This window comes from Strix aluco, chromosome 2, assembly GCF_031877795.1.
Source record: "Strix aluco isolate bStrAlu1 chromosome 2, bStrAlu1.hap1, whole genome shotgun sequence".
NCBI classification, from domain to species: domain Eukaryota; kingdom Metazoa; phylum Chordata; class Aves; order Strigiformes; family Strigidae; genus Strix; species Strix aluco.
Window position 1 is genome coordinate 133,527,189 of NC_133932.1, and position 27,901 is coordinate 133,555,089.

Here is a 27,901-nt window from a genome sequence, read left to right on the forward strand (position 1 = left end):
CATCTACAACTGTGTTGATCTTTTTAAATGCAGGATGGCCCTTAAAGAGAAAAATATTAGGACTCTGTATTATGATGATGACATTTCAAATGAAATTGGCAGTTGCCTGTAGAAATGCTCTTACCCCTGCTCAGCTGAAACTCTGTGTGCTGACTGTGTGTTTCTGGGTTACTAATCTGGGGGGTCTTTTGTTTCTCTCTTGTTCATAGTTTCAGTGGGTTATGAGTATGAATCCTGTCCTGACTTGATCCTGTGGGAGAAGAGGACAGCTGTGCTTCAGGGTTATGAAATTGATGCTTCCAAACTTGGAGGATGGTCTCTGGACAAACACCATGCCCTCAACATACAAAGTGGTAGGTTGTCTGTAACACATAACAAGAATAATGCAGTGTTGCAAGGCTCAGTTGCTTCTTATCGCTAAGAATTCCAGTAAAGGGAAGGAAGCAAACCTGACTAACACTTGTACTCTCTCACGTATTTTACTAACAAATTATTTCTACTAACCTAGATTCAGAAGCAATTTGGTGTGTGTAAATGCTAAAGAAGCTGGCCATCCTGAAGTAGTTGAATGTCATCATGTCTTAACTTTGTAGTGTCTTACAAGAAGGATATTAGCAAGGAAAATACTCCTAAAATAACAAAGGGGAGCCTGGTCAGATTGGGCCCACCACTGAGCATAAATCCACCCAGACACATCCTCCAATATGCAAGTGTATTTGCAGAAACGAGAGGCTTCATGGGTCATAAGGGAAAATTGAAAGTGCCAGAGTCCTTGAAGGCCACTCAGGACTGCAGCAGGGAGGCTTGAAAGCTGATCAGAACACGTTCCAAAGGTGGAAGCGCTGTGTCCCTCTGGATGATAGCAGTGGTATGGGAGCAAACATCTAATTCAGCTCACATCACTGCTGAAAACAATGCTCTTATAGGGAGCATAAGCAGAGCTCCTCTAAAGCTTTGCAGATGAAACATTATTCTAGAGAATGCACCGTGGTCTTCCTGCCCCTTATCTTTCCATGAGCTATGTGATTCCTTTTTTTACCTGGTAGACTGCAAATTACAGGGCAAGGAGGAACAGAAAGGGCAGGTGAAAATTCATGAGATGCTGAAAAGTGTATTTCATTCAAAAGTAGACGGTATTGTTCTCCCTACATAGTTTTCTTCTGCAGAATGTAATGGGTCTATAAAAAATGCTTACTTCGGATAAGGGGCTCCTCATTTGAAACCATCACAAAACAATAGTGTGAAAGATGATAAACCTCCTTGCTACTTGACAATTTCCCCACCTGGCATCCAGCACTGCCAGTTGGTGTTCACTTTGGTCTCAGTTTTCCTGTCTCTCTTTAATTTACTTATTACTGTTTTCTCTCTCTAGGCATCTTGCATAAAGGAAATGGGGAAAACCAGTTTATTTCCCAGCAGCCGCCTGTAATTGGAAGCATTATGGGCAACGGCCGCAGACGTAGCATTTCTTGTCCAAGCTGCAATGGTCTTGCAGATGGGAACAAACTCCTGGCTCCTGTTGCCCTAACATGTGGGTCTGATGGAAGTCTTTATGTTGGAGATTTCAACTACATCCGAAGGATCTTTCCCTCTGGCAATGTCACCAACATTCTGGAGCTGAGGTACACTCTGCTGAATGTGGCCATTATAATTATGCCCTTAAGTTCTGCAGAAATCTTATGTAGCAAAAAGGAAAATGAGAAAAACTCTTAAAAAATCCCACAGCAAAACAGAAAAAAAGCTGTCCAGATTTGCCTCTTCGGCAACTCTGTTGACTTTGATTTACACCAGAGAAACACAGGCCTAACAAGTTCTTCCACGATTGAATCAACACCAAAAATACTGACACATTTCTGTGCTGCTAAATCAGATTGTGTTGATGTCTGCCTTTTCATGTAGTTAGAGACCAGTGGGAATTCTTAAAATGAACAATCAGCCTCTGAGATAACCTAAACTTGGAAGGACACAGCACTGATGATATGTAGAGGTTAATCAGGACAGATGATCATTCATAATTAAGACAGGATGATCACTCTAGGTAGTCACAGACTGGGTTTTTCTAGTTGGTTTTATTGGAGACAAATGTTTCAGTTCCCAATTGAACAGCAGCGTTAGGGTGAACATATAGATGGATCATCTGAAAGTAAGTGAACTGTTTCCTTTTAATCCCAAATAACAAAGGAAAAAAATTATTTAAAAAATTAGGGAGTATGGGGAAGGAACATCCTTTAAAAACAAGGAAGGAGAGGGAGAAGTATAGATTTGTCATAAGTTCTGAGAAAATTAAATAGATTGTGACTGAATCAAAAGTTCAAATTGACCTCACTGGAGATACTTTTCCTATATAGAATTTCCACAACAAATATAATTACCCACTTCAAAGCACCAGGGCCTGATTCTGGACTCTGTGTGGCCCGACAAGACTCACTCCAGGAGAGTCAGTAGAGTTAAATGAAAGTTTCTGAATGCCCTTCTCTGCTTGAAGGGCCTGACCTAAGGTCCTGAGAGGTCAGTGTGAAGTTAGCATGGTAGGGAGGTTCACATTCCCATTTACCTCTCACAGGATCTGACCTGGAAATGAGAATCTTCCAGAAAGTAAGAACTTCCCTGCTCTACTCAGATTTAACATCCTGGCTGCTGAGGAGAAAAATAAGGCTCCATTTCTACAAGGGCTGCCATGTGGAAGCTTACTAGACAGCTTCCTAGAGCAGCAGGGCCCCATACACCATTGCTTTGCTCCACAAGGCCACAGGTAAAAACGAAAGAGCTTATCTGCAGCAAAACTGGTGCAAGATCCCATTAGTCCCTCATTTACAAACACAACACAGTCATCAGACCTTACTGAAGGTCTGATTTGGCATGCAGAACTACTGTCATAGTTCGTGGTGTATGAGAAAAAAAAAATCCGGACAGCCATCACAAGGCTGGCACTTAACAGGATAGCTGTCTTGGTATGCTCACAGGGTGACAAGGAAATCAGGAGGAATCACTGAATTAGGAAGCCCACAATGGGATGTTTACAGTCACATCTCAGAGGGCTGGGGCATCTTTTGAGTAAATAAGCAAAAAACTGATTCTTGCTGTTCTGTTACGTGATACACAAGAACATATCTCTCATGTTTGTAAGGTGGGAAGCCAGGATAAATCTTCAGACCCGGTCCATGTTAAAGAATGTAATATTCTTCCAGTGCCAGAAAGTTATTTTAACAACCAAAGGTGAGATTTCCAGAAGAGCCTAGGTGATTTGGGGCCCAAATCCCATTGCAACTGAGTGGGATTAATATCTCATTCCCAGAAGTACAATTTTGAAAACCCGATCCCTGTTTCATTGTCAGTGGAAATACCAGACCCAGCGGAGGTTTTGCAGAGTATTTCCTGATTGGAAAAGAGAAAATTGGAAGCCTTGACAGAGTGGCCTTGCTGGCTTTTGTGTAGAGCCACAGAGTTAAATTTACTCCAGAGTTAAATCTGCTGGAACGATTGCTGCTTCATCTGTGCAAACACTTAGGTTACTGGATCTAATAAACATTTCTTCACTCTGGTGTGCTATAAAGTAAGTGGGTTCAGATGCCGGCTGACTAAAAGCTATGGAGGAAAGCCATTGCTTTTGGACTAAATGAAGTTTGCTTGTGTCTTCTCAAATCAGCATCTCCTTGGAGATTAACACCCTCACTATATGGCTTTTGGGTTTTGGTTGAGGGGATGTCTGTTGAGTGTAGTGTTCTGTTGTGGAGAGGAAAGCAAACGCATTGTGGGTTGCAGATAACTGCAGCTGGGTATGTAACTAGACCCATGAAAAATGTCCAGCTCAGCATAATTTCAGTCCTCTGGGCTAGAGTTCACGAGGTTATGGCAATGAACTGCCACCCATAACTGTGCAACTGTTAAGTTACCTTTGTAAATCACAAGGTATTGATTTGACTGAGAGTGAAAAAACTGTAAAGATATCTGCATTTACAAATATTTAGCTCAGTACTGCTCTGAGTGATAAAGTCTGCCTGGTCCTATCTCTTACATAAGTGAATAACTCCAAGCAGGTGAGATCACACTTCCTCTGTGATATGCAGTGGTACATAAGTGAGCTCACTGCCAAGTAATATCCAATATAAAATATATCAGTGTCATTCCAGCTAAGTCTTTATTTATTATTGCATTGTATGATACAGTTACTGTCAAGTTTTCAATCTGCAAATAATGCATCGAACTGAGCTGCTAACACCTCATTCTTTCTTCTATTCCCTGCTTTCCTGTCTTCTGTCAGAAATAAAGATTTCAGACATAGGTAAGCCAACCAGTGGAGAATTCTTATGCCGCTCCCTGTCTTGTTGCATGTTGTTACACAGTGAGCCACAAGTGCCATTTCCAGATGATTCAATAGCAAATGAAGCTGGCGTGATTAAAACTGGCGTAGGCAATCAGTCATCAGAACTGGGAGCCATTAATCACAGAGCAGAGTCACGCAGACTTCTGCCTGAGCTGTTATAGCTGTAGACAGGGGAAGTACAGACATGAGAGGCAGGGTAACAAGAGGAGGAGGGTGGAAGGGAAACTGGGTGGGAATTAACTGTAAAATGGGGACAACATCAGGATACGGGTAACTGGAATAGCTGTGATGGAAAAATAATTCTCATATGGTAAAATGTCTTCTTTTTGAGTTTTGGGGAGTGTAACAGGTATAATGAAGGGCCACCTAGGGAAGTAAGTTTTTGTAACTCTGTCAGTCTGAGTTCTTCATAGAGAACCTTCGGATGTGAGGCTCAGATAGGAGGTAGTACAACTCAGAACCTTAGCCAGGAAATACAATAAAAAAGAGAAAGAGTAATGACAAGAAAACAAGATGAAAGAGAGACTTCTAAATTGGAGCTTTGTCACTAAGAATATTTGTCACTTGGGTTCACTGGAGTTTCAGTGGGTTTGATCCAATCAGTTGCATTCAGGAAGATGTCAACCTCCTGTCACTGTCTGTGTTTGCAAGGACTTCTCTGGCTCTGACAAGTTTCCCATCCTTCTCCCTGGCTGCTTTCTAAATTAGAAGCTTGGAGTGTGGAGTTGTTTTTTTTGTTGTTGTTGTTTGGTTTTCCTTTGCATTTGGGATTGGCGATTTTTCTTGCTACATGCTTTTTATTTACTGTTTCTTTGACTTCATAGAGGGTGTGCAAAACCAGAAATGTTCATTTTATCTGCATGCCTAGAAATGCAATGGAGCAGAAACGCTTTTTTTGTCTTATTGCCAGAACATTAATGAAGGGGTGAGCTTCCACCATATAATGCGCTGGCCCGAAGTGTCTATTATCAGGGCTGGGAGGTTGGTACACAAGACCTCTGCACTGACGGTCTTCATCGGGCTGAGTTCCAGCCCCACAGCTCCTCTTTCACATCATTTGAAGGCAACAGAAAAACTAATTTCTCTTTGGAACAGCCAGGTTGTATCCTTAATGCCCTAGAAATACACAGCCACTAAAGTGCACATGCTTTGACAGTGAAGGGCAGCAGCTGAATACCTGTTACAAGAAGAGTTTTTATATATGAAGGCAATAACTGAGTGAAGATATACGGACTGGCCACAAATGCTGTGGATGCTACCAGAACCTTACAAAGTTGGCAGGGCTTCAGCCTTTAGGCAATTCCTGAAAACTGAGAAATGAAAGAAAACCAAGACGTGCCTGCTTCAGTGCAGTCCAAAGTGCACCAGTGAGGGAGGAAGGAGGTGAGGAGCTCTAGATGAAATATTCCCATCTATGACTACATTAAGGGAGTCATCCATGTGAGTTAGCATCTGTTCTGTGTCATTTGCCATAATACTTCTTGTTAGGAAGCCTCTTTGTTCCCGAGCCACAGGGAAATGAGTGGGTGTAGTCTTAGCTAAAGCTCCAGTGCTTTGAGCTCTAGAAGGTCCTAAGCTTGACACAACTGACAGGCAAAGGGTGAGATCCACAGGACTGAATCTTAGTGGTTTGGAAAAGCTGCAATCCCTATGCAAAAGCTTCTTCACTTCAGGGAAAGGGATTCCTCCCCGCTATGTAGCCTGTGGTGAACTTGATCTTCAGAGGCTCTGGAGTTACCAGCTAAGAGGCTTGGCTGCAGCACAGCATAGGTAATCAAGGTCTAACTCTGCAACACCCAAAATGACTGTGTGTCTACCTGAGGGATGTTAGCTAAGCCAAAAAGCATCACCAAATTGTGATGCCTCCCAAGTTTCCACCCATCTGTCATTCAGTACTAGATTAATAGGAACTTATGCCAGTATATCTCTGTATGGACCTGTCTTGATGGCCTTATAGAAGCTAATGACTTTTTCCAAGCATGGCAATAATAATTTGCAGTTAATTATCATTAATTTTTCTCTGCAGAAACCTCTGAAGGGTGGTGAGACATTTCTGTCTTACAAATACGCAAAAAGTGGCCACACTTAAATACATTCTTCCTTTCTTGTTTCCATTCATTTCATTTGTCTCTTAGAGAGACAGATCTACAAGTAGTGACAAAGAGAGGTATCTCAGAAAACTGCCCTAGGATTGGATCAAAAGTCCTTTGCAGTCCCTGGGTTGGCTTATGGCATTGCTGTGAAGTTTTATTATCCAGCCTGTGACACTAGAAGAGCTTTGGGCATCGCACACAAACTGGAAACACTAAAAGGCCAAGTGTAAATTCAGCTCACTGCACTGTGTGGCCTCCTTATGTATTAATCTATTGAATGTCACCCAGGGAAAAAAAAGACCAGTACCTCACACAAGCTATAATAAAATCCTCTGTTTGTGAGCTGCAGGGTGCTTAGCATGGAGCCATGGAAACACAGCCCCGTCGAACAAAAAATGCTTGGCTGCAGGAATTTGGTAGTTCTTTAGTCACCAGCAAATGCATGTGGCCAGAAAGGCTCAGAGGGGAAGAGGGCAGCTAGCACAGAAAGTTTTACAGAGGTCGTTTCATGTCCTTAAACAGAGACATCAGATCCAAAGAAGCCCCAGGGGTTTATTCAGCTAACTTTCTGGTGGTGTGACTGCTCCTGTCTGTTGACCATACTGGGAGCCAGAGCCATTCCGTTACCATTAACAGAAGCTGCCCTTTAGAGAAAGTCGTAGATGCCCTTGCATTTGAGAAACTAAGATGCAGTTCATTTTGCAAAATAAATGTTGAAAATAACTCAGACAATTCATACCCCAAAAGATGCTATTTCTCCCCACTGCCTGTAAAGAGAGTTAAGGCAGCCAGTTGAGCTGTAAGCATCCACCTTGTAACCATCTAAAGCTTGGTGAGATAAATCCCCTGGCTTTGAACAGAAGCTGATGGCAAGGTGCAGTCTGCTGTGCTGCTGCATTATAGGTAACCTGCTGAAATCAGGGACCATCTGCCTTTTCTCATCTTTATTCCTTAGCAACTGGCTTCCCACTCTGGAGCAGGACAGACTCCTCCAAAACATGGGCTCTGGACCCAAGGGGATAATACCAACCTTTGCTTAAAGTCTGTGCATCTATTACAGTACTACAGAAGCAATTCACATGAGTCCCAACTATCTGCCTATTCACCCAACTTTTTATCACTTTCATTCCTCATGCCTGTGTGTAAGGAGTCATGTAAAGCATAAGCACTTTAAAATGAAGTTGAATATCTTAACATACTTGCAGAGCTCCCCAAATGGTGCTGGCACTGTCCTGTTCAAATAATGAGAATGAAAAAAGGAAAGGGACAAGGCAGATGTATGGGAGAGCCTATATGCAACCCCAAACAACTGGGATCACTCTGAACTTGGGAATATTTCCCTGTGCTTTCCCAGCATATCACTGTATCACAAGCGTTCAAGGAAGCAGTATCACCTCCATTTCACTTTGGCCTGCAGAACTTCTGCTTATGAAACTGTCCTCATTTCCAGTGACTACACTGTCATGCCCACTAATACCCACTAAAGTGTCTGTTCTTGGCTAGGGACCAGCCCACCCATCCCTGCAACTTTGGCTTCTTGCTTTAGGGACTTAAAATATCAATGCAGTGCTCAGGGTTTCTTCTAAAAAACCTTAATAGCAAAAGGAACGATCTGAATGGGAAATCAATTCTTAACCCACAGCCCTTTTCTAGTGGTGGCAATGTCAGTATGGGGGATAAATATTCTAAAACTACAAATACTGTAACTGATTAAGTCTTCTGCATAGTAAAAAGTCTTGACTTTTGCTTTGGTCTGTTATCTCAGCAATGAGAGGATAAAAGGAAAAAAAAAATCTCTGCTTCACCCCAAGCAGATTTATTTCAGTTGTTGTTCGGTTCAGTCCAATTTACCACTTGGATTTGTCTATTGATTGTGGCTTTAAATAAAAAGCAAAGCCCCAGTGTTCCCAGCTCCAGTGCTCATGTATTATCACAGATGAAGGGAAGCAGCTTGGGAACTTTTATATTACTAACGTGTGCTTATTTAGCATCTCTCATCCTGAAGGTTCTCAAAGTGTTAAACAAAAGCTCCAGTGTATAAGGCTGTGCAATTCATGCAAGGGCAGAGAATGACACCTTCCCAATACCGTGTTGAAAGTTGTTGGCAGAGGCCAGAGGGGTAAAATCCAGTTTAACCATTTTTAATAGTTTGTATTTTACCTTCCCTGTTCCAAGGCATCCCAGGTTAAATACTCCATTGCCCAAGCCAACCCAGGGGCCTTCCACCCACAAAAGCCCTGTGCATGGAGCGGGGTGTAGGAGACCATGATAAGCCATGCTTGCAAAAATAAGTCTAGCCAATAAAAATGAAATAGCACTTCTATCACTCACACAGAGCCATGCAGCAGGAAAGATAGTTTGTGTTGGGGTGCCCATACCATTAATAGCATTAGATTTAGAAAGATAATTGTATGTCTTAGGAATTTCACTATCATCTCACCAGGTGAAATCCAGACCCAAGTGACAAAAGATTTTAAGTGACCCAAGATTATTACCGTCCCCTGGGTAGTTTAACCAACATAAGTTTCTACCTCTACCTCTTCCAAAGCACATTTCCTAGTAAAGGTGTGTATGCCTCTACAGCATCCAGCTATGCAGAGGATTAAAAGTTTAACCAGTCAGAGCTAATTTTTTAATGATTATGAACTTTGGACTCACCCCTACTTTTTTGCAGCGTCTGTATTCAGGACCTCATTAATAAAACTAAACTTGGGCTACCAGCAGCTACTCAAAGTATTATATGACAGGTTTTTACTTAGTAAATTTAGGGGGGAAGTACCATTCAGCTTTTCTGCTGGATGCATGTTTTGCTTTTACCTGGTTCTCTGATCCATGGTTAAAAGTAACCAGCATTTCAGTGTCCATTCTACACAGGAGCTGGAATTAGAAAATAGTTTTAAGATCTCTGTCTTCCAAACAAGGTTGTAATCAATAATAAAATCCACCAGAGTGAGGGTATGAAATCCAAAAATAAATTACAGTGATAGTGCTGAGAGAGGGGAGCAGAAACCTCCAGTTCTGCTACCGTTTTTCTCCACCTTTGGGAAAGACATTTGCCTTTGCCCATCTGCAAATGGCCTGCTGTAAGACTCAGTGAAAGCTATCTGTGCTTTCCAGGCGAAGATGCTAAAGAATTGCAAAGTGCCACTAAAAATGTCCTCCTCTTGTCCACCTCTCATGCAAAATAGAGATTATGAACACTCAAAAGCTGACTGACATTCAGCTGGGCTTTGTTAGGACAGTCAGCAGAAAATGCAAGGTCCTGATCAAAATGGATGATGGATTCCCACAGGGAACTTCTTCCACCAGGGTTGAAGCCACTTGCTTAGTGTGAGTGACATGCAGGTAAATGAAATAATACCCTACCAGCCTGCTGTCATTGGAAAGGAATACAGATGTAGACCGAACTGTCAGGCTGGAGCTGTCTTGAAGGTCAGAGCATTTTATTTAGCAAGAATCAGTGTCATTTGTGGAGATGAAATCTGTTCAGACTTTAATAGGATAAATCACAAGGGATATTCCAGAATAAATCAGAAGGGCTTTTTTTTTTTTTTTCCCAAAGTATTAAGTAATTTGAATGAAGAATCAACTTACAGCTTTTTAAAGCAGAGAGTAATTCAGTAGTTTTTATGTGTCTGAAGAAGGGTTGATTTCCCTAACATAAAGGTTGAAGGAGAGAGGAAATTTCTTATTATGAGGCATAGAGTCAACTGTGATCGACACTCAGGTTTCTAACCAGCTTCTCCTGGAACAGTTCCACTAAGTGCAAAATTGTGAACTATGGCCTATACGTTTATTATGAATTCTTGGACCTGATGAGTTTGGACAGCTTGAAGGTGTTCTGGAGAGAAGCAGAGACTTTTTCATACTTGTTCTAATTACTACTTAGCCTTTCTTAGAAGGAAGAAGACCTGTATTCAGGCGACAGGTGTTACAGTTTAATCTGTTGGATTCAGGATTAGAACAGATGCAGCTCAATACACACTAGTAGTAAACACTTTATTTTAATTTTTAAAAAAGTTAATAAGTTTAGTATCTATTTTAAACTATAGATAGAATCCTTGAAAGACAATTTTTTAAAACTCATCCAGTTGTTTTTTCTGGCCAGTCCCTTTGAATGCTTTCCATAAAGTGGATGCTAATTTATTAATTTCTTCAGTCTTGGGCTCATTTAGTGGTGCAGTCATGGAGCTAAAAACATTATCTTTCTGTCTGCTCACTCAGCCACCTTTTCTTGTTTTAAAGAAGCAGTGAGTGAATGGGGTTTTTAAGAGGGGACTGATGTTCAGGTTCCTCAGCCCTCCACCTAGTTCATGTTTTACTTAGGGCAAAACATGTCACTCCAAGGATCATTTTGTTTCTCTATTCATTGAGGTCCAGCTGAATTCAGTGGCAGGACTTCCCCTAATCTCCACAAGGACAGAACAGGATTCTAAGAGTCTTTGGTGGAGTCAGCAATAGCACCAGATAAGCCTTGATGCAGTGATCTTGAAGAGTGTATCTTCAAGTGATTTATACTTGGGACTCTGCTTTTGGGTTTTGTATTGAGGTCTTTCTTGGGAGGGCAGATTTTTTTTTTTTTTTTGTGCTTTGTTTTCTGCCCCTAGCGTACTATGCTTTCCCTTCACTTTCTGGCACTGCACTAACACCAGTTTCAGGACTATGTCTATATCAAGTAAATTAAGCAAACTCAGGCCCTGGGACTCAGTCTGTAGTAGTTCCTGGCATGATTTTGGCTCAGGCCAGCAAGTCCTTTCCTTGGGTAGCTGCTCTCCATGCAAGAGAGCACCCAGGCACAGCGACTGGTAACAGATATAGCTCAGGATCCTGTGCTGTAACACACCGTGTACTAACATTGTCAAATACAGCACTGCTTCACTTTCCCAGTCTGTCTGCCCTGTGCATTTTTATTCTCTACAGTGCTTGCATTGCCTGTTGACTTAAGAAAACAAATCATCCAAAAAAATAATAATGTCATACCCTTGTTTTTCAGCCACAGCCCAGCTCATAAGTATTACTTGACCACAGATCCAATCACCGGCTCCATCTACCTATCCGACACCAACAGCCGACGTATCTATAAAATCAAGTCAACCACATCAGTGAAAGACATCGTGAAGAATTCAGAGGTCTTGGCTGGAACTGGGGATCAGTGCCTCCCGTTCGATGATACCCGCTGCGGAGATGGAGGCAAAGGCACTGATGCTACCCTTACAAATCCCAGGGGTGAGACTGCTTCTTCTCCACAGGGTTTTTTAAAGGGGTCTTTTTGAAAGGGGCTTGTTCAGTCACGCTGGAGATTGGTCTCCTCTCCAATTCAGAAAATGCCCTTGGATTTTGCAAGCCTTCCCCAGTCAACCCACAAACACATCCTAAAGGCTTGCTTCTGGAAATAAGGGGGTGTGTCTCACCCTCAGCCAGTTCTTCTTGTTGAGGAGACTGGGAGGAGTGCCAGACCAGAGGGGTCTAGTGATGGGTACATGTCCAAAGGGTAATAGAATAAATCCACCCATCAATTTTATACCCACTTAGCCACTACTCCTCCATACCAAATAACTTGGGTCCTTTCCAGCCTGGACTGGATTCACTTATGTTCACTTTACTGAGGCTTTCTTGGCATTAAAAAAATAAAAAGCTCTATAAGTATTGCTATATATATAAAATAGCAACAAAACCAGCATACAGCCCAGAGATACATAAGCTGAGGTTTATAGATTATATATCATGGCATCCAGCTTAAATCCTATGGGAGGTGGATACTAATTTTGATATGGGAATGGTCTCATTCAGTGTGACTTCACCTGGTTCCTGATTAGCTTACTTAAATGTGATGAAAGCAGTCAAATCAGAATAAAAGCATCACACAGCCTTCATGACTGTGAACTAAATTGTTCAAAACAGGTTTAGCCAAACATATGCAGTCCCGTGTGTAGCCAAGACTTCAGTCTGGCAGTCTCAAGGTAACAAGCTCTGCATATGGAGGATGTCGCTCCTCCCAGCTGTCCACAGCTCCTCAGAAAAAAACACACGGAGGGTATAGAGATGAGGTGGAAGATACTGTTGGTATACACAACTTCTGCAGTGTTTTTGAAGAGGGGCAAGAAGGAAGCCCATGCAGGAATGCTTTTAGAAATGTGACAATGCTAACATTACATTGTCAGTGTGAGTTTTCACTGTTAATCATTCTTGCCCAGTTGTTAGGATTGCGAGGAGTTATTTATAACTTCTTGGCTTCAATATCAATGTGCTGCAGGTTCCCTTTTTCCTTCAATCTGGGAATGGTAGTTCCCTTCTTCCTCACCACGGCAATTTCCAAGCCTATCCCAACATCTTTGCAAAGCAACCCCTCAGCCAAACCTGGGGTTCCTTTAACAAGTTATTTCACAAAGAGCAGGCAAGATGAAGACAGCTGAGCTGTTGTTTCTCTTCTTGGCTAGACTTCTCAGGAAGTTATTTTTCTTGACATAGAGATGACATTATTGTTACTGAATCCAAGAAACCCAAACTGATTTAGTGACCTTTTGTGTCAGCTCTTGTGATTTTTTTTTTGTTACATGCTGGCTAGTTGTTTCCTGGCAGGACACAGAAAAATATACTTTGGGGGACCTGTTTTTTGCCAAAAAACACTGAAAGCCAAACTGCCGCCCTCGTAATTTTCAAAGGGCCCAGCATGGTTTCCAAGCACTCCAGAGTCCCATGAGGTGACCATTATATTGGGATAAAGTATTGCCAGAGGCACAGGTAGAGAAAGGGAACAGCTACCTGTGGTCTGGTTGCAGCGTAGAAATTGTCTCACTGAAATGAGAGGGCTGAATGAAAAGAAAATTAAGTGACTTGGGCAGAGAGATTCAGGCAGTCCAACAGATGAGTCATGAGATCAGGGAATCCAGAAATCTGTAATCCAATTTTCTGCACCACTTTGATGTTCAACCAGTGCAAAAAAACCTCCACAACTTTTGTTGGACATCCATTCTCCCTTGTACAAGATAAGAGGAATATTATTCATTTCCCTACATGGGTGGATGTTGCAAGGTTTAGATGACTTATGTTTCTGCTTTGCTATGGGAAACAGAGCTCTGGAGTTCAAAGCTTTCAGCACTGAAATCCTTCTTGTTGGCAATTCAAGCTCTCAGGAGGCTGTTCTTCCACCTCAATCATATAACGACAAAATGCATGCATTCATTCCTCACAGCTCTGAAATTTCACAAAATAGAAGTAAATTGAGGGTGAAAGAGGAAATGACACGAAGCAAAATGGCAACAAGAAAATAATAATCCAAAAAGCCCACACTGCCAGTGAAAAGTTTGTAAACAGTGTTCCCTGATCTGGTTCTAGCCCGAGTTTGCAAAGTCTGCTGAGGCAATAGCTTTGGCAGGTGTGACTTACTTCCCATTCACCTCAATAAATGATTAACAGGGAAAACTCACACTGACAATGTAATGTCAGCATTGTTTATACCTTCACAGAGGTTGATCCTAGCAGAAAAATCCAGCAAATGCTCTTCCTTCATGTGACTGTATTTCATAATAGTTCAAAATAAAGATGATTTCTTGTACAAGTAACCAGTAGTCTTCAGGTTACCCTCTGCTTCCCTGTCTTGGCAGGGGAATAAAGACTCATAAGTGTATGGTCAGAGGAAATTAGAAAACGATTCTGTAGCTATAGAGCCAGGGAAGGGCTTAGAAAGGTCAGTTCTTCAAGAATCACCATTCTTCGTGGGGCTCTACTTTTTAAGGCCAAAGCTTTTTTTTTTTTTGACTGAAGGTAATTCCTTCATGCAAATCCTTTGTGTATTTTAGGGAACAATTTGCTGTTCAAAAATTGTAAGGAAACAAGGCCTTGTCTGCACTTTCATGATGTTTTAATTAGTTGATATTTGCAACTTACTGGAAAACACAAGGGAATACACTCCTGCCAGATGAAAAACAGCAGTTCATAAAGATGGAGAGTCAGTCAGAGGTGATAGCATATATTTTTGCATCTACCTTTAGCCTCTTGGACTAGTCAAGCATCTGCTCTAAGTAGATTTTTTGGCTCTCTTCTCAGTGGAAAGAAACTAGTACCCTGAAGGTGGTTTGTTCTATGCCAGTGCACATGTCCAAGGTAGGATGAAACATGTTCTGGGAGTGCTGATCTCCTCCTGGAGATGATAGCCTGAAGGATGAAGTCCCCACCCCAGATAACACCAGTCAGTGTGGTTCTCCACTTCCTGAGCAGCAGCCTTTTCCCCACAGTTTTGATCACTTCTTCCAGTTCCCACCTCACCTCCCATGAGTTCAGAGGGGATAATTTCATAAAATCATAGAATCACAGAATGGTTTGGGTTGGAAGGGACCTTCAAAGACCATCTAGTTCCACCCCCCTGCCACAGGCAGGGACACCTTCCACTAGCCCAGGTTGCCCAAAGCCCCGTCCAACCTGGCCTTGAACCCTTCCAGGGAGGGGGCAGCCACAGCTTCCCTGGGCAACCTGTGCCAGTGTCTCACCACTCCTGTCACAAAAAAATACCTCCTTATATCCAATCTAAACCTACCCTCTTTCAGATCAAAACTGTTATACCTTGTCCTGTTTCTCTGAAGTACCTTCTGGATAAAGGTTCTTGTCTCTCTATTGAAGGAGAGAGAACTCCCTTTAGATGATCCGCTTAGACAAGACAGGAGGGATAAAACCTACCCCAGGAATTTCGCCCTTCCCCTGTCTTTGGCTTCTCTGATAAAGGTAGGCTGTACAAATACAGGACAGGTAGATCAACAGATGCAGTACTGGTGGCAATTGTTTGGTCAGGGTATTTATCATAGCTATTAGGAACCAGTCTGATGCTTCCAATTCATTTGCCACAGAGCACAGCAAAGCTTTCAGATGCTAATGAATTTCAATATATCCTTGCAAATTAAAGTGTTACCACTTTCTAATTATCATCTGCTAATAATGATCCTCTTCTACAAGCAATCTAAAGAAAAATTAAAACTCCAGCTTGTCAGAGCATTTGTTTTCATCTGAGTACTCACCAGTGGTTCTCCTCGGGAAAATGTTGTGGCAGAGAAATTACCAAGGAGCCTGCAATTAAGAGAGATTGCAGTGACAAGTCTGACACAATAGGAAGAAGGTTTCAGAAGGGATGGGGGGGACAGGGGACGGGGGGGCATCTCATTCATTTAGCACCACAAAAACAATGCAAAATGAAGTAATTAATTTGGGGACAGATTGCTTCCTTCACTGTGTCCTGCTGAATGTGTAAACAAAATCTCAGTTGTTCACTAAATGTTCATGAGTTCGACAGAATTAAAAGAAGAAACTCAACCCTCCACAATCTGTTAACATTTTTATTGTCAAATAATAATGTAGGGGCTGTTCCAGGGAAGACCAGAGGCTGACTGAACGAGATATCTTGTCTCTTACTGTAGCCAGAAAAGACACATAGGGAGAAGGGCAATGACAGAGTGGCCTTTCCCTGCTAACACTCCAGATTCTAGTCATAGACATTCAGGGAACTTTCTGAAGAGGTTGCACCTGGATCTGTGCTTACATGCCACCATCAATTTGTCAAGAAACCTCCCTGAACACTTGGGGTTTTTTTTTCCCAGACATTCTGTGCTAATAATTTCACAATTTTTTTTAGCCATATCATGAAAAAGTGTGGTCTTTTTGAGGCCAGATCATTGTTTTCTGTTCTCTCTGTGCCTTTTCTAATCATTCCTGTCTTCTAACCTCCTCCTTGACCACTGCCGAGCACAAAGCTGATCTCTGCAGAAAACTTTTCACAGGAATTCTGAAATCTTTTTCCTGTGAGCTATTTTACAGCTTGTCATTGCATATGGGTAGTTAGGCTTACTCCTTCCCCTGTGAATTCCTCTGTACTTATTGACATTGATTTTCATCTGCCATTTTATCACTCAGTCATTCAGCATCCAGCCAGACAAAAAAGCTCCAAATTTGGATTCCTTTAGCACCTACTTTTTTACTTAAAAGAGTTTTTTCCCTCCTTTTTTTTTTTTTCCTAAGTAGACCTACATGTGCAATGCAATCACTTTTAGCGGTTCATCTTCTAGAACAAACCCACCGTGTCCCAGTAGCTATTTGCAGCGTAACGTGGTGTCACCTCCTCACGCTACAAGGTCCTGACATTTCAAGCAAATGTCATCGCATCACAACTTTTCTATCAGCACAACTCACTGGTGTGATGCACGTGGTGCTACAAGCCCTTGTTTCTTATGGGATCTCCAACTATCCAAGAGGAGCCAGCATGATTTCATAACGTATGTATTTCATATCTCAGAGCTTAAAGTTTGGATCTGCAACGCTACCTGGGTAGTGGCAGCAGATGTTTTCTCTCACTAACTGTGAGATTGAACTTCAAGCTGTATGCTGAAAAATCTTTAATTCCCTTATGTTCCTATGGAAACATGAGAGGAGTCTTCTGCCAAAGCAAGCCAAGGCCTTTGGCTTTACATGCGTAACATGTGAATTACCCATCTCTGTGCCCATTTGCAGGAGCCAGCTCCCAGCACTGGAAGTGTGCCATTATCGGAAAGGAAATACAGAAAGGTCCAATCTAACCTCTACAATCTGCTGCAAAGAAACTGTGAGATGCTTCTTTCCCTCTCTGCAGAAGTCATCCATCCAAAGAGACTTGTCTGTGGGAGAGCAGGGCTCCTCTCCATAATTAGATTTGATTCTAAGAAAATCAGCTAAAGTCAGGAAGGGATTGGAGCAGTTGCCGTGTAAGGAGCATGTGCAAATGGGAATTTAGGGCTTTGACAGACTGAAAACTCTGTTACCCTGCAGAACATCATAGGAAATGCAAGGCAATTGAGATTGCTTAGCCTCCGTGAAAGAGGGATAAGCAGAAAAGTGCTCTGTGATAAGAACACATGCACATGCCATTGCCCTGGAGCAGCATGATAAGTGGTAACTTTGCTATCCCACTTTAACTTACTCGGGTGTGCAAGCTTTTTGTCTAAGCTGGAATGCAAAATAAAGTTGTGCTCTATCAACTGATCAGAGCTGGCTTGAGAGCCAAAGTACATACAGGTTATTATTACTGTAACTGGTTAATCAGACCAGCCATCAGACCTCAGCATTGAACACCGTGAGCGACTGTCAGCATACACTGCTGATAAGTCCAATCCAATACATATGGAACTAGCTAAGAGAGAAAATTCTGCCTCATTTAAAATCACATTATCCAGCCTGCCACCCTTCACTGGCTTTTGGCCTGTCACACAGAGTAATGGACAGGTGCCCTGAAAAATACTCATTGTGAGCCTAGGAATGGATAAGAGCGTCTTGTGTTTGACAAAAGCCAATTAAGATCAACTAAACGTTCTAACGTGCCTCTTCCAAAAAAGCACATCTACTGTATTGCTTAAAGAGCTTAAAGACAACCTGATTGTCAAGCAAACACCAACAAATATTCAAGAACTTGCCATTCGGTGGGCAAAATAATTAGAGGAGCAGTAACTTTCAACGGCAGATGCCGGTGACAGGTGACATGTGCCAGTACCCTGGGGGACTCATTGAACAGGGCACCAAATGGGGCACAATGCTGACAGATCTCACAGCAGGTAGAGACAACTTCCCAAAAGCCATGGATGCCAGTGAGATATCGATGCTTATACGGCCAGATCCCTCTGCAAGCTTTTGACAAAGTGCTAAGGTACAACTGATGTGTTTATATTGTAGAGCGAGAATGAATGGCCACCACTGCTGTGGCTTCTCCCATAGTGTTAAGATGTGCAACAGGTACCTGCTGCTCCTCTTCGAGGTTCTTGTTTCATGATCCTGCAAAGATCAGTCCTATCTTGGCATGAATTAAACACAGGGATTGGAATGTAGGACTAGAAGCAATCTTTTGGGTCATTTATTCCTGTCATCCGTTATCTCAGCAATCCTGTCATATAATCCCCTCCAAAATTAATGAACTTCATCTTAAAAGCAGCAAGTCATTTTTTTTCCTTACTCCCCTAGAGGCTATTCTGAAACCTCACTGCTCTGATGGTCAAATACCCAATCCAGGTCAAAATGATGCCCTTCAGACAAGAAGATGCTGCGAAGAATTAAGGAAAATGCTGTTTTCACCTCCCCGAAAAAATACACAGCTCCCATTCAACTCAGTGATCTGACACATCAGTTCCCTGACTCATAACTGACTTTGAATCAACAGGTTGCAACCGTGTCTGAATCCCTTCCTTTACCTCAGCTGAACGGAGTTTGTTCTTTCTGTTCAACAATGACTTAGTCCTTGTCCCTTTCTTGCCATTCCTTCCAGGCTAGATTATCTTCTGTGGAGTTCTGTATGACCACATATGATATGATTTTTCCACGTATCATCCACCTTTGTGGCTTCCAACCTATGCAATAGTTACAGTGCTGGCTGAAGGCCATGATTTTAATTGCCAGAGCAATCAGGGGATTAGTCCCTGCCACATGAAAGTCTAAAATTTTTGATCTGAGAACTGCTGCATCTGTACTTCACAGCATAGCTCACAGTGGATGAAGACTGAGGGTAAATGTTTCAAACAAGGGGATCTGGCTGTAAAACAGCATTTTGGAGAAACACAAGATCTGATTTCTTCTCAGAAACATTCTCAAAGCTTTCTATCTGAAACAGATTTTCCATCATTTCTGTCACCATGATGACAGCCAAAAAAACACGATAGTGAGGATTCATCTCACCGACTTTATCTGTCTGCAGTACAAATGTTTCCTTTGGAGATATTTCCTGTAGTCTCCTATAGTCAATGGGGAGGAAAAGGTGTTTCTAGAAGGATTCATATAATCTCTTACAGATAGCTGCTTTAGGGTGATATGATCACACTCTAGAAGTAGGTATTTCTCTCAAATGATTGGAAAAGCTCCAGATACTTGCTTGGATGCACAATGCAGATTTCTGCTTTTTGCCAAGTGATTGCTACCCTGCTAGCAAAAGAAACCGAACAGGAAGATCCTAATATTCATATATTCCAAGCAGAATTTTCGCTTGCATAAAAAAAAAAGGTGTTACAGGCTTCTACATTCTTTTACTGTTTCTTTACATTCTTTTAGTGTCTTTAAGACACTCAAATATTATGCTGAGCGGCATTCTGCCACCGTAGGGTAGATGAGATGGATGACTCTATTAGTATCTGTGGAGTTATTTTTAATTTATACTAGCATAAAAGAGAGGTGAATGGGGCCCTTAACTTCTTATTCCTGCCTTAGTCATGGACTTTCTCTGTGACCTTGTGAAAATTGCTTTATCTGTTATTTTCCCGATATGTAAAATTAGGATGATCACACTCACAGTCTGCTATGAGGTCTAATTAGTAAGTGTAAAGTACCATGAAATCCTCTGATGGAAGATGCAGAGTATAGCTAACTTGGGATAAAGAGGATTAAAGGAGGTTGTGCTAACATAACAAATACTTGAGAAATGATGCTTAGGGGGAAGTAAAACGGCACACATCTGCAGGTGAGGAAACGAGAATCAGCAGTCTGTAACTGTTGTCGGCAGACCTCAAATTCACTGACAGGAGTATGTCTACAAAGGAGGTTTGCATGATGAAATAAATCAGCTAGCAGAGTTCAGAAACAGGTGAAATACTCTAGATTAGTAGGATTAATCCTAGGAAAAGCCCTTCCACATTTATCCACCAGGAATTTGATTGATCTGGTGGATCTTTTGCAGCCTTTTTCACCACCATTTCTGAAAGATTCATCAGTGTAACATTTTCATGTGCATGGCTTCATATTCATACCATGAGCAATAACACCATGTTTCTGAACATGCAAAACGTGATATTAGAAAACCTTTCCCTTTCAGCAGTCCACCGAATGTCATGCCCTTTTCCAGAAGCAAACGGGAGTTTCTAAATTGCATCATGTGTGTGGTGGGTTGACCCTGGCTGGATGCCAGGTGCCCACCAAAGCCAGCCTATCACTCCCCTCCTCAGCTGGGCAGGGGAGAGAATATATAACGAAAGGCTCATGGGTCGAGATAAGGACAGGGAGAGATCACACAGCAATTACCATCACAGCCAAAACAAGCTGGACTTGGGGAAAAAAATAATTTAATTTATTATCAATCAAATCAGAGTACGATAATGAGAAATAAAAACAAATCTTAAAAACCACCTTTCCCCCATCCCTTCTTCTTGGGCTTAACTCTACTCCCAATTTTCTCTACCTTCTCCCTGCCAGCAGCGCAGGGGGGTGGGAATGGGGGTTGTGGTCAGTTCATTACACACCGTCTCTGTCGCTCCTTCCTCCTCAGGGGGAGGATTCCTCACACTCTTTCCCTGCTCCAGCGTGGGGTCCCTCCCACGGGAGGCAGTCCATCATGAACTTCTCCAATGTGAGTCCTTCCCACGGGAGGCAGCTCTTCATGAACTGCTCCAGCGTGGGTCCCTCCCATGGGGTGCAGTCCTTCAGGAACAGGCTGCTTCAGTGTGAGTCCCGCACGGGGTCACAAGTCCTGCCAGCAAACCTGCTCCAGCCTGGGCTTCCCACAGGGTCACAGACTCCTTCGGGTACCCACCTGCTCCAGCGTGGGGTCCTCCCCAGGCTGCAGGTGGGTCTCTGCTCCCCCATGGACCTCCATGGGTGCAGGACACAGCTGCCTCACCATGGGCTGCACCACGGGCTGCAGGGGAACCTCTGCTCTGGCTCCTGGAGCACCTCCTGCCCCTCCTTCTTCACTGACCTTGGTGGCTGCAGAGTTGTTTCTCTCACACATTCTCACTCCTCATTTCTGGCTGCTGCTGAGTGGTTTTTTTCCGCCTTCTTAAATACGTTATCCCAGAAGCGCTACCACCGTCACTGATGGTCTTGGTCTTGGCAAACGGTGGGTCCATCTTGGAGCCGGCTGGCATTGGCTCTGTCAGACACGGGGGAAGCCTCTAGCAGCTTCTCACAGAAGCCACCCCTGTAGCCTCCCTGCTACCAAAACCTTGCCACGCAAACCCAATAAAATATGCCAGTTAGAAGTGCTTTCTGTGGAATGGTGCCAGGTCAAAGCTCCTGATAACCAGGACTCCCACATATCCAACTCTCATATTGAATGCCGTAAAATATATTGCTCCCAACCAAACCAGCAGTCTTACTCTTTCATGAGTGTCAAACCAGACACTGTCTTCTATTAATCTCATCATTGTCAGTTTGCCATTATTTTCTGACTGTCTTGCTTTTTTCCTCCTCAGGCATCACCGTGGACAAGTTTGGGCTGATTTACTTTGTAGATGGCACTATGATCAGGCGGATTGATCAGAATGGAATCATCTCAACAGTGTTGGGTTCCAATGACTTGACATCTGCTCGCCCTCTCAGCTGTGATTCTGTCATGGACATTTCTCAGGTAAGACAATGTTTTGGTTGGGCTTTTACAGAATAGAAGCCTATGCCTTCAGCCTATCTGCATGTCTGTGTGCCACCCCGGGTTTGACGAAGAGGTAAAGGCTTAAGGAAAATTACATGTCTGTATTTTGTGGTATGAAAATGACTGGGTCAAAAAGAAAGAGCCAGAAGAAAAAAAACTGAAGGAAAGACGTAATGGACCTAACTCGGAGATCTATGGGGAGAGAGATTTTAGAGATGTCCCAGCCACAGAAGAGACTTCTTTCAGAACTCTCAATCAGCTGGGAGACACAGATGCCTAGGAAGCCAGGTTTCATTTGGCTCATTTCTCAAGAAACTAGTTGCTTTAAACTAAAAAGACCAGTCAGCCTTACTCATTTTAGTAGGGCTATATGCCATGCTCTGTTATAAGAACTTAGCTAACCATGGGTTTTTCTCTTTGCTTCCCCCATCCTAATTTGGCCCAGCGCAGTTTTAGACCTGAATCAAATTAACATCTAGGAAATACTGATTGGAGGCTGTGGTGCCAAAATTAGCAACAGCAGGAAAACAAGAATCTTGAATTGCATCAGATTGCAAATTGGTTGCAGCTACCATCATGCTGGGCTTTTAAGTCCTGCTGCCTAAAGGTGGAGAGACAAAAAAAAAAAGTGGGGGAGAAAAAGAAATCTCAGTTTGATGATTGCCTTACTTCTGGATGGTGCAGAAGAGAAATCTGTTACAGCTCAGCACTCAATTTTGTGGGGCACTGGCCAACCTGTCAAATTGTGCCAGTTTAGAGATAGTGTCCTTTGAAACCTTTGTGCCACTTGTTGTTTGCCTGGCTACAGGAATGTTGCCCTCTCCTATGAAAATATAGATCATAGCTGGAGGGCTAAGTACTGTTATTCAGCCACAATAGATGTCAATGGGGTTTCCTTTTTGTAACTACCTAGATAATTTCCGTGCTCCCATATGGAATCTGTTCTTCTTGTTTTTCACTCTAATTTGAAAAGATTATTCTTGCTTCTTTGCAACTGGTTCCCACTGTCTTCAATTTATGAACAAGCTGAAATTATGAGTTTAAAAGCTCTCATGCCTTCTGTAGAAGCAAATTTTGCTGGTTAAAGGCCATCTTGTAGTATGTTTCTCATCTTACAGGCTGTTTTTTCTTTATCTGAATTTCAGAGGCGGTTACCACAAGACCGTTGTGGATTCAGGCTTTAAAAATCATTTTCTCACAGGTTATGTGGCTTGTATGTATACCGAAGTCATATTTAAACACTTCTGAAATGAGCTAAAAAGTATCAATTGAAGACTCTTTCCCTTCATAAAATGACAGGAGCCATTTTTAGATTAACCTGTACTGTGATGGACAGATTAACCAGTACTGGTTTGGACAGAAACACCAAAGACAGCTTTAATTTAAAAATACAAAAAAAAACCCCAAAAACAAAAACAAAAAAACCACAACAAAAAAAACCCAAACCAAGCAAAGAAAACCCAGCTTGGGAAGTAGCTTTTCATCATTTACAGTGGCTAGAAGGGTCTTTTCTGTCAGGTCCCTGAGGCTCCCTGGGACATGAGGACATGAAATATTTAGCTGCCAATGTTGACAAGGAATGCTTTTTAAGAAATTGAAAATTCCCTTGTCAGTTCAGAATAAACTCCGCTCTTGATGCTAACTCAAGGCTGCAGAGCTTAAAGACCACTGGAAGGGATGGAGGCATGCATTATTAAAGAGGAAACCACAGGCTATAATGTTTTACTACAGGAAGGGTTAAAATAGGCCAGGAGCTGAGAAAAGGAAGGAGATTTTACAAAAAGAGAGAGAACCAGAGTAGACAGAGCTCAGCACACTGCTTAGCCATGAAAATGAGCTTCACAAGCCCAGTCATTAGAAGGCACAATGAACTAAATATGTTGCATCTGATTCTCTTTAAAAGAAAAAAAAAAATGTGAAAAAGGATTTAAACATGAATAGAAGCACCAAAAGTAAAGCAGGGCTGTGGCAGAGACGTTCAACTACAGGCTTTAGAAATAGGAATCCCCTGTGTGCTTCTAGTTCTTACCTGGTCTCTTCTTGTTCTTGGTTTTAAATAAAATCACAGGGAGAGATTGTTTGCTGGACTTGAGCCAGCTGGCATGTACTCCTCTTCCTTCCAATAAGGTTGCCACCTTACAGGTGCAAAATACCACCCCAAACTTGGTCACCTCAAATGAATGAGAAAAAGCAGCAACTGAGATGGATGATGGGAGAGCAAGGTTTGAAACAAAGAAATGGGGAGATCCTGGAACTGCACAGCCTTGAGTGTGCCCAGATCCCAGAGCTCTGCATGGCAGCACATCATGCTGTTGGGTACAGAGAAAAAACACACGGGTGCAGGGAGGATGGCACAAAGTGACCAGCTTCTCAGTTAACCGCTAGATATCAAGTCCATCTGCTCTGACTTAGAGTTGCTTGGCTGACTGAAAGGGATCATACAACCAGAACAGCTATTCTTTCTAACTAGTTGAAAATCTATTTAAAAACCTGGCTGGAGGTGCCCAAGAGCATTTTTCACAGTTGTTCGTTTCCAATCACCCTTTACACCACTACTATGGGGAAGATGCACCATTTGGAAAACATTTAAGCATTAATTGGTTCCCATCAGCACAATGTTGACTTTTTTTTTCCTATATAAACCTGAAGTGAAATAAAATAATTTTAAAAAATGCACACCTGACAACTCTTAATAAAAAAAAAAAATTATTTGGCAAGTTTCTTAGATTTGGCAGCTAAAAGAGTAAGCTCACTTGAAAGGACTTGCAGAAGTAGAGCTAGAAATATAGACCTTGTAGTGCTTGCTCACTTGTGGTGTTACCAGTCACTTTTTCAGTTTATTTGTGTATATGGATTATGAGTCTAGAACTGTGATGTGTCACTATTCCTTGAACCCATTCTTCCGTTATGCTAAAAAAAAAGTGAAAACCACTCTAAAGACCCAAGTATTTTATTCCACGGATTGAAATTGCCTGAATTTCTTGTGAATTGCTATTTTGCATTTTTGCAGCATCAGGCAGAAAATTGGTGGATATAGCTTAGACATACACACATGCTGACACAGCTGCCAGTTTTGTGTCTATCCCTCCTTGTCATTTACCCAGAGGAGCTCAGCCACTTGTCTGGAAAATCCTTTACTAAAAGGATCATTGTTTGACTGGTTTCATAGCACTTCACACAATAAAATTCCCAGTCCCAGGTCTCTGCTATCAGGTCCGGGCTCCATCAATTCAAAAAGTATAGGATTGTTTGGCAAGCAGAATCTCTGGATCTTCCTGTTTACTCCTGCATTCCCTGGGCACTGATGCCCTTTCCCACAGCCCCTGACACCTCACACCAAAGTAGAGAAGCAGAGAGAAGCCATGGTCTAGAGCAAGAGCTGAAGAGGGTCTGCCTCTGCCCATCACCCTGCTCCCACCACTGCTGCTGTGCAGAGCGTGGGTCTTCACATGTGTCTACTTCATGTGACCAGCAGCTAAGCCCCCTCACTCACACCAGGGTTGTGTCCTCTATGGCCACCATACCAAGCAGTAATATTTACTTGTGTTTCTTTTACCCTTTCTCCCTTTAATCCATGTTGAAACATCCTCACTGCGATTGATTTATACCAATCATGCAATGAAAAAAAGGTTTTGCTATAATAATTTCCTTGTGTTGTTTTACCATTAAGGTTCGTCTAGAATGGCCCACAGATCTGGCAGTCAATCCGATGGATAATTCGCTCTACGTCCTCGACAATAACGTTGTGTTACAGATATCTGAGAACCACCAAGTGCGCATCGTGGCGGGGAGGCCCATGCATTGCCAGGTGCCAGGCATGGATCACTTTCTCCTTAGCAAGGTGGCAATCCATGCCACGCTGGAGTCTGCTACCGCCCTGGCCGTCTCACATAACGGGGTCCTGTATATTGCTGAGACTGATGAGAAGAAGATCAACCGCATCAGGCAGGTCACCACCAATGGAGAGATTTCTCTCGTTGCCGGTGCACCAAGCAGCTGTGACTGCAAGAACGATGCTAACTGTGACTGCTTCTCAGGGGATGATGGCTATGCCAAGGATGCCAAACTCAACGCGCCGTCCTCCCTTGCGGTGTGTGCAGATGGGGAGCTGTATGTTGCTGATCTTGGAAATATCCGAATCCGCTTTATTCGGAAAAACAAACCATTCCTCAACACTCAAAATCTATATGAATTATCCTCACCCATAGACCAGGAACTCTACTTGTTTGACACCAGTGGTAAGCACCTTTATACTCAGAGCCTTACCACTGGTGATTATCTTTACAATTTTACTTATTCCGGAGATGGAGATATAACCCTGATCACTGACAATAATGGCAACTTAGTCAATATCCGAAGAGATTCCACGGGGATGCCCCTCTGGCTGGTGGTGCCTGATGGCCAAGTCTACTGGGTGACAATTGGTACGAACAGCGCACTCAAGAGTGTAACAACACAGGGGCATGAAGTGGCCATGATGACGTACCACGGCAACTCCGGTCTCCTTGCCACTAAAAGCAATGAAAATGGTTGGACAACGTTTTATGAGTAAGTATATTATGAATATTGTGCTGCTGACTTCATTCTGTGTTCTCTGAACCATGCAAGGTTGACAGAATTTAATTCCCTGGACAGAACTATTGTCCAAATAAAATGGCCAGAACAGAGAATATTATATCTGACAGAAACACCGAATACTGGAATTAAGTGCATTAGAGTTTGAATAAGCTCCCTCTACCAAGTCAAGAGTCAGACTGAGTTTCTGCTGAGTTTTTCTAAATCAGCTAAGTAATTTGGACACCTGGTTCTCCTTAACTGTAGTGGGGACTGGGGATTTAGGTTGCATGTCAGAGAATTTTTCTTGGCTTTGAAAGCCTTGAAAGTGTGAAAGTTCCATCAGATCCTCTTTTTCACAGCTTTTCACCTACTTCCTATGCTGCAGTGTCTTTTTTGAGCTTGTTTGAAATGGCTGATGTAGAATGACAACTGACAATGACTAATGACAGCTTGCTTAGAAAACAATTCTGTAATTAATAGACTGCTTGGGTTCTATTGTTGTAATTGGCCTCACTAAGCAGTAAAAATAGTCTAAGGACTGTTCAAGGCAAGCCCCAAAAAGATTTTGAGCAAGGAGAAGACAGGATGCATTGAAAACTCCAGAGATGGCTGTGACTTGAAGATTTGTACTTCTTTTTTGTATTACTGTTAGCAATTCCCTGCTTATAAATACCATGAGGACAACACGCTTCTGATATCAAAAAGGAAAAAGGTAGATAACTGAATGAAGGACATCTAGAAGGATGGCCTACAAATTCATCCCTCTGTTGAGAGCCTTTTCCCCTCCCTCTTCCTTAGTTTTATTTTTATTTTTCAAGTCTAGCCTCTTTGAAATGCTCCTTTTAGTGCATAATTTCCCATATGTTTGAATGGTTACGTGGAATTGTTCAGCTACCATAATAATAGAGCCATTGTAAGAGTCCAATTTGGCTAGAATAGACAGTTCCCAAGATTACAAAGAAAAAAACTGTAAAAAAAAAAAAAAGAGACTCAGGAAAGGAAAGCTGGCTAAACCCACATATTCATGTGTTAGACATGCAGTTGCTTTGGTTCTTTCTTTAAAATGTTCCAGGCCCAGTTTCAAATTTCTTTGCTTAATACTCGCTATTACAGCTCCTGCCTTGAAAAGAACTGATGGAAACTCTGTGATGAATCTTTTGAAAGGTTATTTGCATTCCATCAATGTTCTGCTTGCAATTACTGTAGCAATATTCCACAGTGAATCAAAGTTAATGCCCTTCCATCTCTTACATTGAATTTGCTTGAGGGAGGCTTTAGGGAGGAAAGATAGGGTGCTTTTCTCTATAGGAGTGGAAGCCCGCTATATTGTCAGGACCATTGTGCTAAATCAAGGAGATATTTTCTTTTTTGCAAAGAACCCAATAGTTTCTGTGCTTGAAAACAGATGTAGCCATGGACAGTGAAGCAAACTAAACATTACAGCTAATAATGGTCAGATTTATACCTCGAACATAATCTTTTATTTAAAAGTGTGACTGAAAATATAAAGAAGATAAAATGAGACAGAAACTAAAATCCAACTTACTCTGTGGATATATTTATAACAGTGATCCA

At 42.3% G+C, this 27,901-nt stretch overlaps 1 protein-coding gene across 1 annotated transcript in view; it reads left to right on the forward strand.

Moving 5' to 3' along the window:
• Positions 1-27,901, forward strand: part of TENM4 (teneurin transmembrane protein 4) — a 508,875-nt gene that overhangs the window by 437,623 nt on the left and 43,351 nt on the right. The window contains exons 20-25 of the mRNA XM_074816409.1: positions 210-353; positions 1,373-1,622; positions 4,262-4,282; positions 11,411-11,643; positions 21,594-21,748; positions 25,440-26,317. Coding sequence (XP_074672510.1) covers positions 210-353; positions 1,373-1,622; positions 4,262-4,282; positions 11,411-11,643; positions 21,594-21,748; positions 25,440-26,317 — 1,681 coding nt within the window. The remainder of the gene's footprint in view (positions 1-209; positions 354-1,372; positions 1,623-4,261; positions 4,283-11,410; positions 11,644-21,593; positions 21,749-25,439; positions 26,318-27,901) is intronic.